The 13076-nt window shown below is 38.1% G+C and overlaps 1 protein-coding gene across 1 annotated transcript in view; it reads right to left on the reverse strand.

Moving 5' to 3' along the window:
- Positions 1-13076, reverse strand: part of PAFAH1B1 (platelet activating factor acetylhydrolase 1b regulatory subunit 1) — a 69673-nt gene that overhangs the window by 35089 nt on the left and 21508 nt on the right. Inside the window, exon 2 of the mRNA XM_079905140.1 lies at positions 3972-4192. Coding sequence (XP_079761266.1) covers positions 3972-4003 — 32 coding nt within the window. The 5' untranslated portion in view covers positions 4004-4192. The remainder of the gene's footprint in view (positions 1-3971; positions 4193-13076) is intronic.

Here is a 13076-nt window from a genome sequence, read left to right on the forward strand (position 1 = left end):
TCCAAGCCCTGGTCTAGGAAGATCCCACATGCCGCGGAGCAACTAAGCCTGTGTGCCACAACTACTGAGCCTGTGCTCTAGAGCCCGCGAGCCACAACTACTGAAGCCCGCATGGCACAACTACTAAGCCTGCACACCTAGAGCCCGTGCTCTGCAACGAGAAGCCATCGCAATTAAGTCCGTGTACCGCAAGGAAGAGTAGCCCCAGCTCGCCGCAACTAGAGAAGATGGGAAGGGGATGTGATGCAAAACACAGAAACTGAAACACTAGAACACATGAACCCAACTGTATTTCAAATGAATGATATAACTACATGAAGAGTGAAGAAAAAACAGTACAAAACAAATCCACGTAACTTACAAACACAGTATTTGATTATATACTCTCAGTCTTGGGCAGGATGGATGGGGGGATAACTGCATACAAACTCTGGACCCTTTCCAGGAGATTTGTTTTTTGTAGTAGTATGTAAAATAGTAAAACTATTTTGGAAGTATGACAGCCCTCCTAGAGGACAGTGGCAACATCTGGAGATATTTTTGGTTGTGGCACCTAGTGGGTAGAAGCTAGGGGTGTTGCTAAACAACCAAGAGCGTACAGGACAGCCCCCACAGCAAAGAATTATTCGGCGCAAAACGTCAACTGTGCAAAGACTGAGAAACTTTAGTACACATATGAGCTAGGGGGTCTGTATATGTGTTAATACATACATGTATGTCCTAGTTCTGTCTACTTAAAGGGCCCAGAAGCAAAGACATCCCAGTAATAATGAGTACACTTAGTGCCCATACCTTGGTCTCAAATACCATTCCCCACTAAGAGGAACCAGGGCTTTCTAGAGCAACAGCTGATTCTAAGGTTAAGACAGGATAGGTAAACAATAAGCTTGGAATATCCTGTTATCCTAGAAAGTAAGGAGGTGCTCACAAAAAATGACAGGGGCATAGATAAGAGCCAACTGAAGAGGCTCCTATGGGACAATCTGGGACAATTCAAGCACCAAAACAGTACAATAGTAAAGAATGATAACTGAAAATATAAGAACCCATGAGTTAATACCAATAATGAAAAGAGAAGTATATAAAAAGGAGAAAAAGAAGGTCCACTGATTACAGTAAAATGCTGAGTGCTAACAAATACAGAATGAGTAGTGGGGTTAGAAAATCATCACTTTGCCACCACTGTAGTATAGAATCATTCAAGCAGGAATCATCAATGGATGTTAAATCTAGGAGAGAAATTATCGACAGGAAAGAAAAATGTTTGCATGATCTTAAAATATCTCCCCACTTATCTGCTGAAAAGGAAATAAAAGCAACTATATAGTGGAGACATCAGACATTTAGACTGAGTGATCAAAATTAACATCATCATTGAGGGACAAATGGACATTCTGTGTCCCTAGATATGATATCCTGAAAAGAATACAAAATTATTTATGTAGTATTCTGTCCAAGAATGCATAAACTGGATCTAATCATGAGGAAACAGACAAACATAAAATGAGAAATACTCTATTAAAAAAAAAAAAAGACTCACAAATAACAAACGCTGGCAAGAAAAGGGAACCCTCATACACTGTTGGTGGGAATATAAATTGGTGCAGCCACTGTGGAAAAAGGTAAGGAGGTTTCTCAAAAAACTAAAAATAGAGCTACCTTATGACCCAGCAATTCTACTCCTGTGTACATACTGAAAGAAGCAAAAACACTAATTTGAAAAGATACATGCACCCCAATGTTCATAGCAGCATTACTTACAATTGCCAAAGTATGGAAGCAACCTAAGTGTCTGCCAACAGATGAATGGGTAAAGAAGATGTGATATATATACAATGGAATACTACTCAGCCAAAAAAAAAGAAAGAAAATCTTGCCATTTGCAGCAACGTGGATGGACTTGGAGGGCATTATGCTAAGTGACCTAATCCAGATAGAGAAAGACAAATACTGTATGATATCACTGATATGTGGAATCTAAAAAAAATACAACAAACTAGTGAATAAAACAAAAAAGAAGCAGACTCACAGATATAGAGAACAAGCCAGTGGTTAGTTACCAGTGGGGTGACGGAAGTGGGGAAGGGGCAACTTAGGAGTAGGGAGGAAAAAAGGGTTACTATGGGATTATATAAAATCATGTGTGAAGCTTCTGAAAATTGTAAAGCACTATAGAATTTAAAGAATCTTTCATTCAATAAAAAGAATTTTTTTAAAGACTATTCAAAAATATTAATGTCATAAAAGACAAAGAAATGTTGAGGAAATGTTCCAGGTTAAATGAGACTAAAGTGACATGACAAATAAATATACCTAATCCTAGACTGGATGGTGTACCAGAGAGGGGGAAAAAATGCTATAAAGGACATTATTGGCCCAATTAACAAAATTGATGTAGATTAAATAAAAAGTATTGTGACGATGTTAAATTTTACTGAAACTGCTAACTGTACTGTGGTTTTATAAAAAAATAAAGTTATTCTTAGGAACCGCACAGTGAAGTACCTGGGGGAAAGGTCGTTCATGCATGCAACTTACTCTCAAATGGTTTTAAAAAAAATACTGTGAAGTGAAGTAAGTCAAAAGAGAAAAACAAATATCGTATATTAACTCATATATGTGGAAGCCAGAAAAATGGTACAGATGAACCTATATCCAGGGAAGGAATAGAGACGCAGATGTAGAGAACGGACATGTGGACATGGGTGGGGGGAAGGGGAGGGTGGGACGAATTGGGAGATTAGGATTGACATATATATACTACCATGTATAAAATAGATAGCTAGTGGGAACCTGCTGTATATAGCACAGGGAGTTCAGCTCGGTGCTCTGTGATGACCCAGATGGGTGGAATGGGCAGGGCGTGGGAGGAAGGTCCAAGAGGGAGGAGATGGAGGTAAACATATAGCTTATTCACTTCATTGTACAGCAGAAACTAACACAATATTTTAAAGCATTATACTCCAATTAAAAAAAAATACTGTACACACAACTAGAGTGCAAATGATAGAGAAAATGGTAAAAAATAACAATAGGTGAATTTGGATAAAATGTATGAGTATTCTTTGTACTAATCTTACAACTTCTCTATAGATTTGAAATTATTTCCAAATGAAATTTTTTAAAACCCACAGAAAATCTTTTATTATATCTTTATTTTTATTTATTTATTTTTTTTTTGTGGTACGCGGGCCTCTCCCGTTGCGGAGCACAGGCTCTGGATGCACAGGCTCAGCGGCCATGGCTCACGGGCCCAGCTGCTCCATGGCACGTGGTATCTTCCCGGACCGGGGCACGAACCCGTGTCCCCTGCATCAGCAGGCGGACTCTCAACCACTGCGCCACCAGGGAAGCCCAGAAAATCTTTTAAATACCTAGAACATGAAGTTAAATGTTCCCCCTATTTCCTCACCTACAAAAATAGAATATTATAAAATATGGGATGCTGTAAGATACTATAAAATAGCAGTAGTCAAATCATTTCATGCTTCTTTCATTAATGCACTTGCATTAACTATACTAGCCACCTCATAAAGTTCAAATACAATAGCCATTGGATGATAAAAGATAACACAGTAAGACAAAAAGGAAAGGCATTAGCAGTAAAAACAACAAAAAAGCTTTCATTTTTCTAATACACGGATTCCAGACAAAAAAATTTTGAAGAGCTTTGAAGCACCTACCTTCCTATTAAACAAAAGATAGTTAATACACGCTTAGGATAGAACTTATCCCAACTAACTTACTTGTTTGCTCTGCTTTAAACATATACACGTTTATGTCAAATGGGTAAATAATACTATGTCAAAATAAGATCCAGTTTTAAAATCAGACCAAATAGTCCAAACCAATATTTGAACTCTCATAACAATAGTTTTAATTTAGAATATGTCTCCCAAAGCTGTATTTTAATTTACTACTTTGTCCTTTATGAGAGGATTTTTTAAAAATCACAAAACAGAAAAACTTACAGTTCATCTCGTTGTCTCTGGGACAGCACCATTTTGGCTGTAATGTCAAGCTTATTTGATATAGTGGTATGTCCCTCCTTTGGGAAATCAAAAAACTTTGCAATCCCTGGATTTATAATTAAATATGCCACTAAGTGGCTTCCACGCAGGGGAAAATGATTCTTCCACAAGTGAATCCAACGAGTAACCAGGAGATATTCAACAAGTAAGGTTCATTCCACCTAAGAAGAAAGAGAGAAAGATTATTTCTTTCACTTAGAATTTAAATTATTTCTAAATTATTATTTGCAGTATACACTTTCAAAGGTGAGGTATTACTATGATGGTAATATGAGTATCAGATGATGTTTTTTAACCTACTGTGAAAATCAATGCTAAAATAGTCATTTTACGAATTTTAAATTATCTTTAATAGTTTACTGAGCCAAAAGAACACTATTTTAAAATTTACCCACTCACAACCATGTCACCTACTAGATATATTGATACCAATTTTATTAAATTTTGAATATTAACATACAACTTCTAGAGAAGACAATAATTTTCCATTAATGATAAAAAAAACAAATTTTCTAATTTACAAAAAGAAGCATTACCTGAAAAAAGTAACAAAGATAAGTACTTCAGAAACTGTCCACAAGCCAAAGGTTCCAACCATAACTGAAGTAACCTTCAAGATTGAATATTAGTTACTAGTGATCTTAGAATAGCTGATATTACTTATAATGTAAACAAGCCATTTAGCAATCTCATGCCTTCTTAACCAATGCATTTAATCAAGAAATAATTTTGGGACTTCCCTAGCGGCACAGTGGTTAAGAATCCGCCTGCCAATGCAGGGGACACGGGTTCGAGACATGGTCCGGGAAGATCCCACATGCAGCAGAGCAACTAAGCCTGTGCGCCACAACTACTGAGCCTGCGCTCTACAGCCTGGGAGCCACAGCTACTGAGCCTGCGTGCCACAACTATTGAAGCCCGCGCGCCTAGAGCCCGTGCTCCGCAACAAGAGAAGCCACCGCAACGAGAAGCCCACGCACCACAACGAAGAGTAGCCCCCACTCGCAGCAGCTACAGAAAGCCCACGCACAGCAACGAAGACCCAACACAGACTAAATGAATGAATGAATGAATGAATAAATAATTTTTTAAAAAGATAAAGCTGAAGAGGTAAGCACAGGCTAGGCCACAAAACAAGCTCTGGTCTTTACAATTTATCCTAGGGACAATGGTAAACCATTAGATAAGTTTTTTAGAAAAATCATTCTCATTTATATAGTGAAGAATGGACCATAAGGACGGGAAAGGAAGAAACCAGATAGAAGGCTTGCAGTAATGAAGGTGATAGATGATGGAGATCTACACTAGAATAGCAGCAGTAAATAAAGAGAACTAGAAAGGTGAGAGTAAAAGGTCAGTCAAGAAGTCAACTCAAAAAACTTCTAGATTTCTAGATTAGAAATAAGTTGAACTAAGTAGAACTATGTGTGAGGGGATGAAGAAGTAAGTGTGACTCATTCCATCTTTAGATACACTGAATCCAAGGTGCCTGTGAGATTTCTAGTCAGAAGCTGTACAACCAAGTCAGTTCTGAAAATAACCAACCTATGGGGGGAAAAAAAAAGGTCTGGTACTTACCAGCTAAGAGACGGTATAACTGAAGCCATGACAAAGGATGAGATGACCTATGGAGAATGTGTAGAGTACAATGAGCAGAAGCCCTAGCCTAGAGCCAGGCAGAGCAACACCAACACGTAAGAGTCTACAACAGAGGCTAAGAGGAAGCAACTAAAGAGGTAAAAGTAAAAAGAAGAGAGAATATGTCACAAGCCAAGGAAGTACTTCAAGGAGAGGCAACCAACAATACCCAAAGTTACCCAACTGTCAAGTAAAATAAGGTCTGAAATGGGTCTGTTCCATTCAGTATAGAGCTCCCACTGATAACCTTGATGAGAATGGTTTCAGTAAAATGGTAAGGGCATGGTTCAACACCGCAAAATCCACATCCAAATGGGCTGATGAGTGCAAGAAGATGAAGTAAAGATGGTACCATGAATAAAAATCTTAGAAACAGATGGAAATGTTAAAAAGCAGTTTTTCTGGGTTGTTGTTTTTCTCAACCAAGCGAGATGCTTAAATGCTAATGGTGGAGAAAAAAAAGACTCAAGAGAAATAAAGGAATGAGTAATTTTAATATGACCATTTTCACCCCCTAATTAACCAAAGGCAAACAATGAAATAACCAGACATGATGTATCCACTGACAGAATAACAACACGCCACCTATAAAGTATTCTTGCCACAAAATCAAATCTGAATCTGTTCAAGTCTCTGGCTCCAACTATCAATTTGCAAGACGTATAGAGGGCAGAAGAATATGTTAAAGACACCATGGGGATATAACCAGCAAAATCCAGATTGTGAAAAGCCCTATAAAATGACCCAGTTTCTTCAAATAAATTCCAAGGAAATTTAAAAAAGAGTTGGAAAGGGAAACCTATATATTAAAAGAGATAAGTGATATAACCATTGGACTTCACTGACCTTACTTAGATCTGAACTGTTAGAAAGTGTAAAATAAATAATTTTTGTAAAACAAACCAATTAACAAACATTTGGGGAAATGTGAACATTGACTGGATGTCTGATGATATTAAAGAATAACTGAGTTTTTCAAGGGACAACGGTATCGTGATTATTTTTTAAAGTCGTTTAGAAATATACAATGAAAATTTTCTCAGTGGAATAACATGTCTGGGATTTGCTTCAAAAAATTTGGAAGTGTGGATGGAGGGACATATATGAAACAATATTAGCTTTGAGTTGATAACTGTTGAAGATGGATAATGAATGGTTATTATTCTCTACTTTTGTTTATGAGTCTGATAACTGATAACAAAGGAGTCTGGACTCCTTTGAGAATGTGATGAAAGCCAAGACCTCTTCCCTCATAAAAGGACATATGAAGATAAACAAAATATTACATACATGCATTTTAAGGGGGTTCACAAATCCTTCCGAAGTCAACATAATGAATGAAAAGACTTATCATTTTTGAAATGTATTTTGGCAGTACTTCAATAATCCCCTCTAAGCTACTTGTATATATCACAAACATATTTCAAAGAGTTTGGTTTGTTCATTTGCAAAGAAGAGTTTGGTTTGTCAATATCCAGACGTTCTTAAGAGATCAGATCTGTGTTGCCTGAGCACTAGAAACAGAGGCTTCTTCAGTATGCTTTCTGGAATGCAGAATTCTTAAGTATTCTGTATTCTAATACTATATCCACTTTTCTGCTACACCAGTGCAGCTCTCCTAGACAACAATGTTTATGACTTTGATAAGTACCTCACCACAGAAAGAGAAAGAAGAAAAGTAAAAAAGAAAAGAGAAGTAAGAGAATATTAAAAAATAATCTTACAAATCAGGATGGTGAGTAAATTATTAAAGTTCCTCTCATTTTGTTTCTATGTGTTAAAAACATTGGCTAAGGTTTCACACTTAGCCAAGTTTGCAAGTTCTTTTATCTCCCATGGACTTCCCAAGGACACCAAGGCTCACTGCTAACGGATTCACACTTGAGACAGATATTTCAACAACAATAATACCGTCCTATAATCTCTGAGCAAACGATTTGAAATTTTTCTCCTGTCAAATTCTTTTGTATTAGGCTGTGTATCAATAGTTAGTTACGTTAAAAATTACCTGGAAAACTACAATAGAAAGTGGTAACACACTGAAAGAGACTACACGGACAGGACAGAGCTACAAGATCTGCAGAAGTCTAGTTTTACCAAGGTGGGAAATAAAGTCCACCACACAGCTCTCAATTTCACCCCATTGCAATGAGAGCTTTTGGTCCGAAAGTTAGGGACTGAAAGCTTCAAGGCTAATGGGAATTTTCTGCTCAAACAATATTGTTTTAAATGCTAAAGCCTTCAATATTAACATATTGATTGGTAAGGTCTTACCCAGGGATTTTCCAGTTGAATATTTATTAAAAAGAAGAAAATCACAATACTTAGACCATTCTTAAAATGGGACAATCAGCCTCATGTAAAATTGGTGTAAATCAAAAGAATATCCTAGAATTTGAGGCACTGTGATGTTAAGGCTTCAAATTTTGAGATCAGTTTCCAGCTTCAAGGAAACTAAAGCAGAAGGTTGTTACATTTTTTTATGAAAGGCTTTTAGTAGAGTTTTTTACAGTTTTATTTTAGCAGAGTTTTATTTCTATGCAATGCAGAATTCTTCTGTATTATTCTCTCTCTTCCTGGTAACACAGTATTACATACAGTTTTGAAGTAATGATGCTTACACAACAGCATTTTGGGGGAATGTTACATTGATCTCAAATTATAAGCACTACAAAATGTCAAAATTATGAGGACTGACACAACTTTGCCTTAAAGAGTACTAGACTGGAACTTGTCATATTATGTTTAAGGAAGACTTAGAGTGTTCACTGATGTTTATGATTTTAATATTTCTGAAGGCCCTTACAGTGACTTGGATATGTGCTGAAAGCCAAACTTTTAAAATTTTTGGCTTTTTAAACAAAGAACTTTTTTTTTTTTTTGATTTATTTATTTTTGGCTGTGTTGGGTGTTCGTTGCTGCGCGCGGGCTTTCTTTAGTTGCGGCGAGCGGGGGTTACTCTTCATTGTGGTGCACGGGGTTCTCACTGCAGTGGCTTCTCTTGTTGCAGAGCACAGGCTCTAAGTGCGCAGGCTTCCGCAGTTGTGGCATGTGGGCTCAGTAGCTGTGGCTCACGGGCTCTAGAGCGCAGACTCAGCAGTTGTGGCTTGCGGGCTTAGTTGCTCTGCGGCATGTGGGATCTTCCCGGACCAGGGCTCAAACCCGTGTCCCCTGCACTGGCAGGCGGATTCTTAACCACTGTGCCACCAGGGAAGCCCAAACGAACAACTGTTTAAAATAAATCCTATGTCAACACAGACACAGACACACAGACACACACACACACACAAAACACCTTTATAAAATATTATTTCACTAAAAATCTACATTGTTCTTTGCTAACCAGGAGTTTATGAAATAGGGGAAAACAATACAGAAAATAAAGGATGTGTCTGAGGGAAAACATAAACAGCCAATTATATGGTAACAGTAGAGGTGTACTGACATAAAAAATGGAAACTGTCAGATTTACTTATTATTAGATGTACATTAAGTGATTACCAATGGTTCCTGCTCTCATGAAATTGTCACTCAACAATGCCTTATTTAAAGAGGGTCAGCATGGCTTCCCTTGTGTGCAGTGGTTAGGAATCTGCCTGCCAACGCAGGGGACACAGGTTCGAGCCCTGATCCAGAAAGATCCCACATGCCGTGGAGCAGCTAAGCCCACGTGCCACTAATGAAGCCCGCACATCTAGAGCCCATGCTCTGCAACAAGAAAAGCCACCGCAATGAGAAGCCCGCGCACCACAACCAAGAGTAGCCCCCGCTCGCTGCAACTAGAGAATGCCCTTGCACAGCAACGAAGATTCAACGCAGCCATAAATGAATGAATGAATGAATGATGACAGCTAAGAGAAAGGGGTATATTTTTTAAAAAAATAAAATAAAGAGGGTCAGCAAATTATCTACCTTCCTTGAATAGCACATATTATATTATAGCTCATAACCCTAATCCAAATAATATATTCCAGATACAGCAATGAGGCAAGGCAGAAGAATTATTGAGTACCTTTTCATACTAGTTTTCTAGAGTTAAATAGAATCTCCTGTTTCTTCATAAACTGTGCGCTTCATGAGAAATGAAAACTGAAGCAGTCATCTCCCCAAAAATGGTCCTGGCCCCTAGATGAGAAATGTTTTTTCACCTGTGCTGTCTTCTCTTCCTCTCGCCATCCCCAAATTGTCTGCACCATCCAAATCATTCTGATTTCCGTACAACTAACCCAACAGAACATACACATATGTGTTTTGATTTGCACAGTCCTCACTGTACGGACTCATCCATGTAAATAGTGGTGGGTATTCTGGGTGTGCCAGCAAATTCTTCATCACTTCAGATGATGCTCCTTATCACAGCATCAGACATGAGGTTACAGGTTTCTCTAAGTTCTCAATATTTGACTTTGACTATTACTCTAGGTAAAAACAATGTTTAAAACTACATCATTAGTGCCATACTGCAATGCAGTCAAATAATGAAAAAAAAAATAGGTACACTTACCTAAGAAATCAATGCATTTCATATTCTGAAAAATACCCCAGTCAAACTTAAATTTTTAAATTTACAGTTTAATTCTGTAAGATTACATCAGACAACAAAGTATCCCCGAGAGTAACTTCATTTCCTTAAATCAATTTTTGTCATTTCCTCACTCTCCCACCTACAGAGATAAGCTTCTAGAGTTCTGAAACTGTTTTCTAATAACAAATAAGATTACAAAAGTAACTAAAACATTAATTGTCCTTGCAGTATCTTGTGGTCTGCGTGAACAATTAACATGAAGAAGTTAGATTTCCCCTATCCTCACAATTTGAAAATGTTAGATCACTGAAAGTTTTTAATCAAATACTTAGGTTTTTTGTTTGTTTGTTTGTTTAATTTATTTAGTTATTTGGCCGCACTGGGTCTTAGCTGCAGCATGCGGGATCTAGTTTGCTGACCAGGGATCGAACCCAGGCCGCCTGCACTGGGAGCACGGAGTCTTAACCACTGGATCACCAGGGAAGTCCCTCAAATACCTAGGCTTTAATGTCTACTTGTTCTTATTCTCCTTCAGCTTGGAGGTCCATGATTCACTAGGACCTGCTATTGGCAGGCAGTAACAAAAACTAAAGCAAAAAAAGACCAGGTTGGTTCATAATTGAGGGACAGACTAAGCTCAGGCATAGTTCACTTTTTGAAAAAGTAAAATTCTTCCAACAGCTGCACCATTTCCTCACTTTCCTATTAGTTACAACTGACTACCATATTTCATTTTGCAAGATTTAAGTCACTCATCCAAAATACTCTGCATTTTTCAATTAGCCTTGGACCAATGATTAAGATATCACCTTTTCTACTGAGAATTACTCCTGCCAATCTCAAGTCTAGTAACTCTTAATATTAAAGGCAAGTGTTGCAAATAGATGCTCTACAGCTTTAGATTATAAATCTGAAGAAAGGAGATGAAGTATTTTTAAGACGAGATGAACATTTCAATCAGTAGACTCTGAGTAAAGCAGATGACCCTCCATAATATGGGTGGGCCTCATCCAATCTGTTGAAGGCCTTAAGAGAAGGACTTACACATCCCCCGAGATGCCTTTGGACGTGGAGCTGCAACATCAACTCTTCCCTGGCTCACCAGCCAGCCAGCCTACCCTGCAAATTTTGGACTTACCAACCTTCACAACCACATGAGCCAATTTCTTAAAATCTCTCCCTCCCCTTTCTCTCCCTCTCCCGGCGATTGACTGTGGTCACTTTTTCCTTTTAAATTTATACGTAAATCCTATTGGTTCTGTTTTGCTGGAGAACCCTAATAAAGTGCCCCCAAACCCTCAGTTCTGTTATAATAATATAGCAGCCTTTATTATTATAGCCTTAGCCTATCACTAAACTCTACTGGAATGAATACTCTTCACCCCTCATACTGCTTAAACACTACTCCCTGGATACTCTCCAGGTAAATCAATGCCTTCAACGGTTATCAAATGTAAAATACTGAGTCCCACTTAAAACTGACAAGAGAGATGTCCTGAACAAAGGGCTACTACTGAGGCACAAAACAGATAACTGAGAACTGTCCTGTCCTCTGTTTCTTCATCACTCTCTCCACTAAGTTTTTGATATTCACTGCCATTGCAACTTACAAGTGCCATCTCATTACTGTTGACCTTTCAGCTCTTCTCTTCCTCTCCTTGTTTCTTTTTCTTGGCCGGTCTACCTCATCATTCTTGGCTTTCCCTTTATGGACATTAATCAGGATGCCTCCTCATTCTCACAGCACACCCATTAAACTCATGCTAGATATAATCTTCACCCCAGCAGTGTTCACCTGTTGATGGGTGCTCAAAGATCGCTTGTTTTTTTCTTATTTATTTTTTGACTACATTGGGTCTTCGTTGCTGCATGTGGGCTTTCTCTAGTTGCGGCAAGCAGGGGCTACTCTTCGTTGTGGTGCATGGGCTTCTCATTGAGGTAGCTTCTCCTGCTGTGGAGCATGGGCTCCAGGCGCACAGACTTCAGTAGTTGTGGCGCGTGGGCTCAGTAGTTGTGGCTCGCGGGCTCTAGAGCACAGGCTCAGTAGTTGTGGCACACAGACTCAGCTGCTCCATGGCATGTGGGATCCACCCGGACCAGGGATCGAACCCGGTCTCCTGCACTGGCAGGTGGACTCTTAACCACTGCACCACCAGGGAAGTTCCAAAGATTGTTTCTCTGTTGATTAAAATCCCTCTCTGACTTAAGGCATGAAGCCATTTGGAACATCTGATGGTTCCTAAGAAATGGAATTCTGACTGACCTGCTTAGATTTTATTGCATATTGCTTTCTAGTGCTTTTTATCTCAAATCAGTTTTCTGTGTGATACAACTGTGTATGCCTGTAAACAGTGAAATAGAATGTGAAAAAAGACAAACACTTGTTGTTTTAGTATGCTTTTAGAGGTTGCAGGTCACTTTTTTCTTTTAACTTCACTCTGGTGTCAAAATACACTTAAATGAAAACAAGAGGAAAAGATCTACTATTTAAACAGTTGTTTTACAGACATACAGCCTGATAGAACTACTGACAAAACAAAATGAACTATTCCTTCTAAAAATATTGAGTCTCATATAAATTGTGTTCTACCTCATTAAATCCATTATTTCCAGATTCACTGGGATTCTATGATGCCAAATAAATATCTCATAAAAATAAAGAATACTAAATTATACTACTTGCTCTCTAATGTGAATTCCAACTTGCATTCTACTATTCTATTGAGTGACATCAAAAGAGAAAATGAATTTACCAAACTGATGCTGATGACCTCTGTGAGTATACGTAAATTTAGGCAATGAAAAAAAAAATTTAGGCAATGATTCTTTAGGTTGAAAAACACCTCTGGGACACAGAACAATAAATGCCACATATGTATTTT

This window comes from Stenella coeruleoalba, assembly GCF_951394435.1.
Source record: "Stenella coeruleoalba genome assembly, chromosome: 19".
Classification (NCBI taxonomy): Eukaryota; Metazoa; Chordata; class Mammalia; order Artiodactyla; family Delphinidae; genus Stenella; species Stenella coeruleoalba.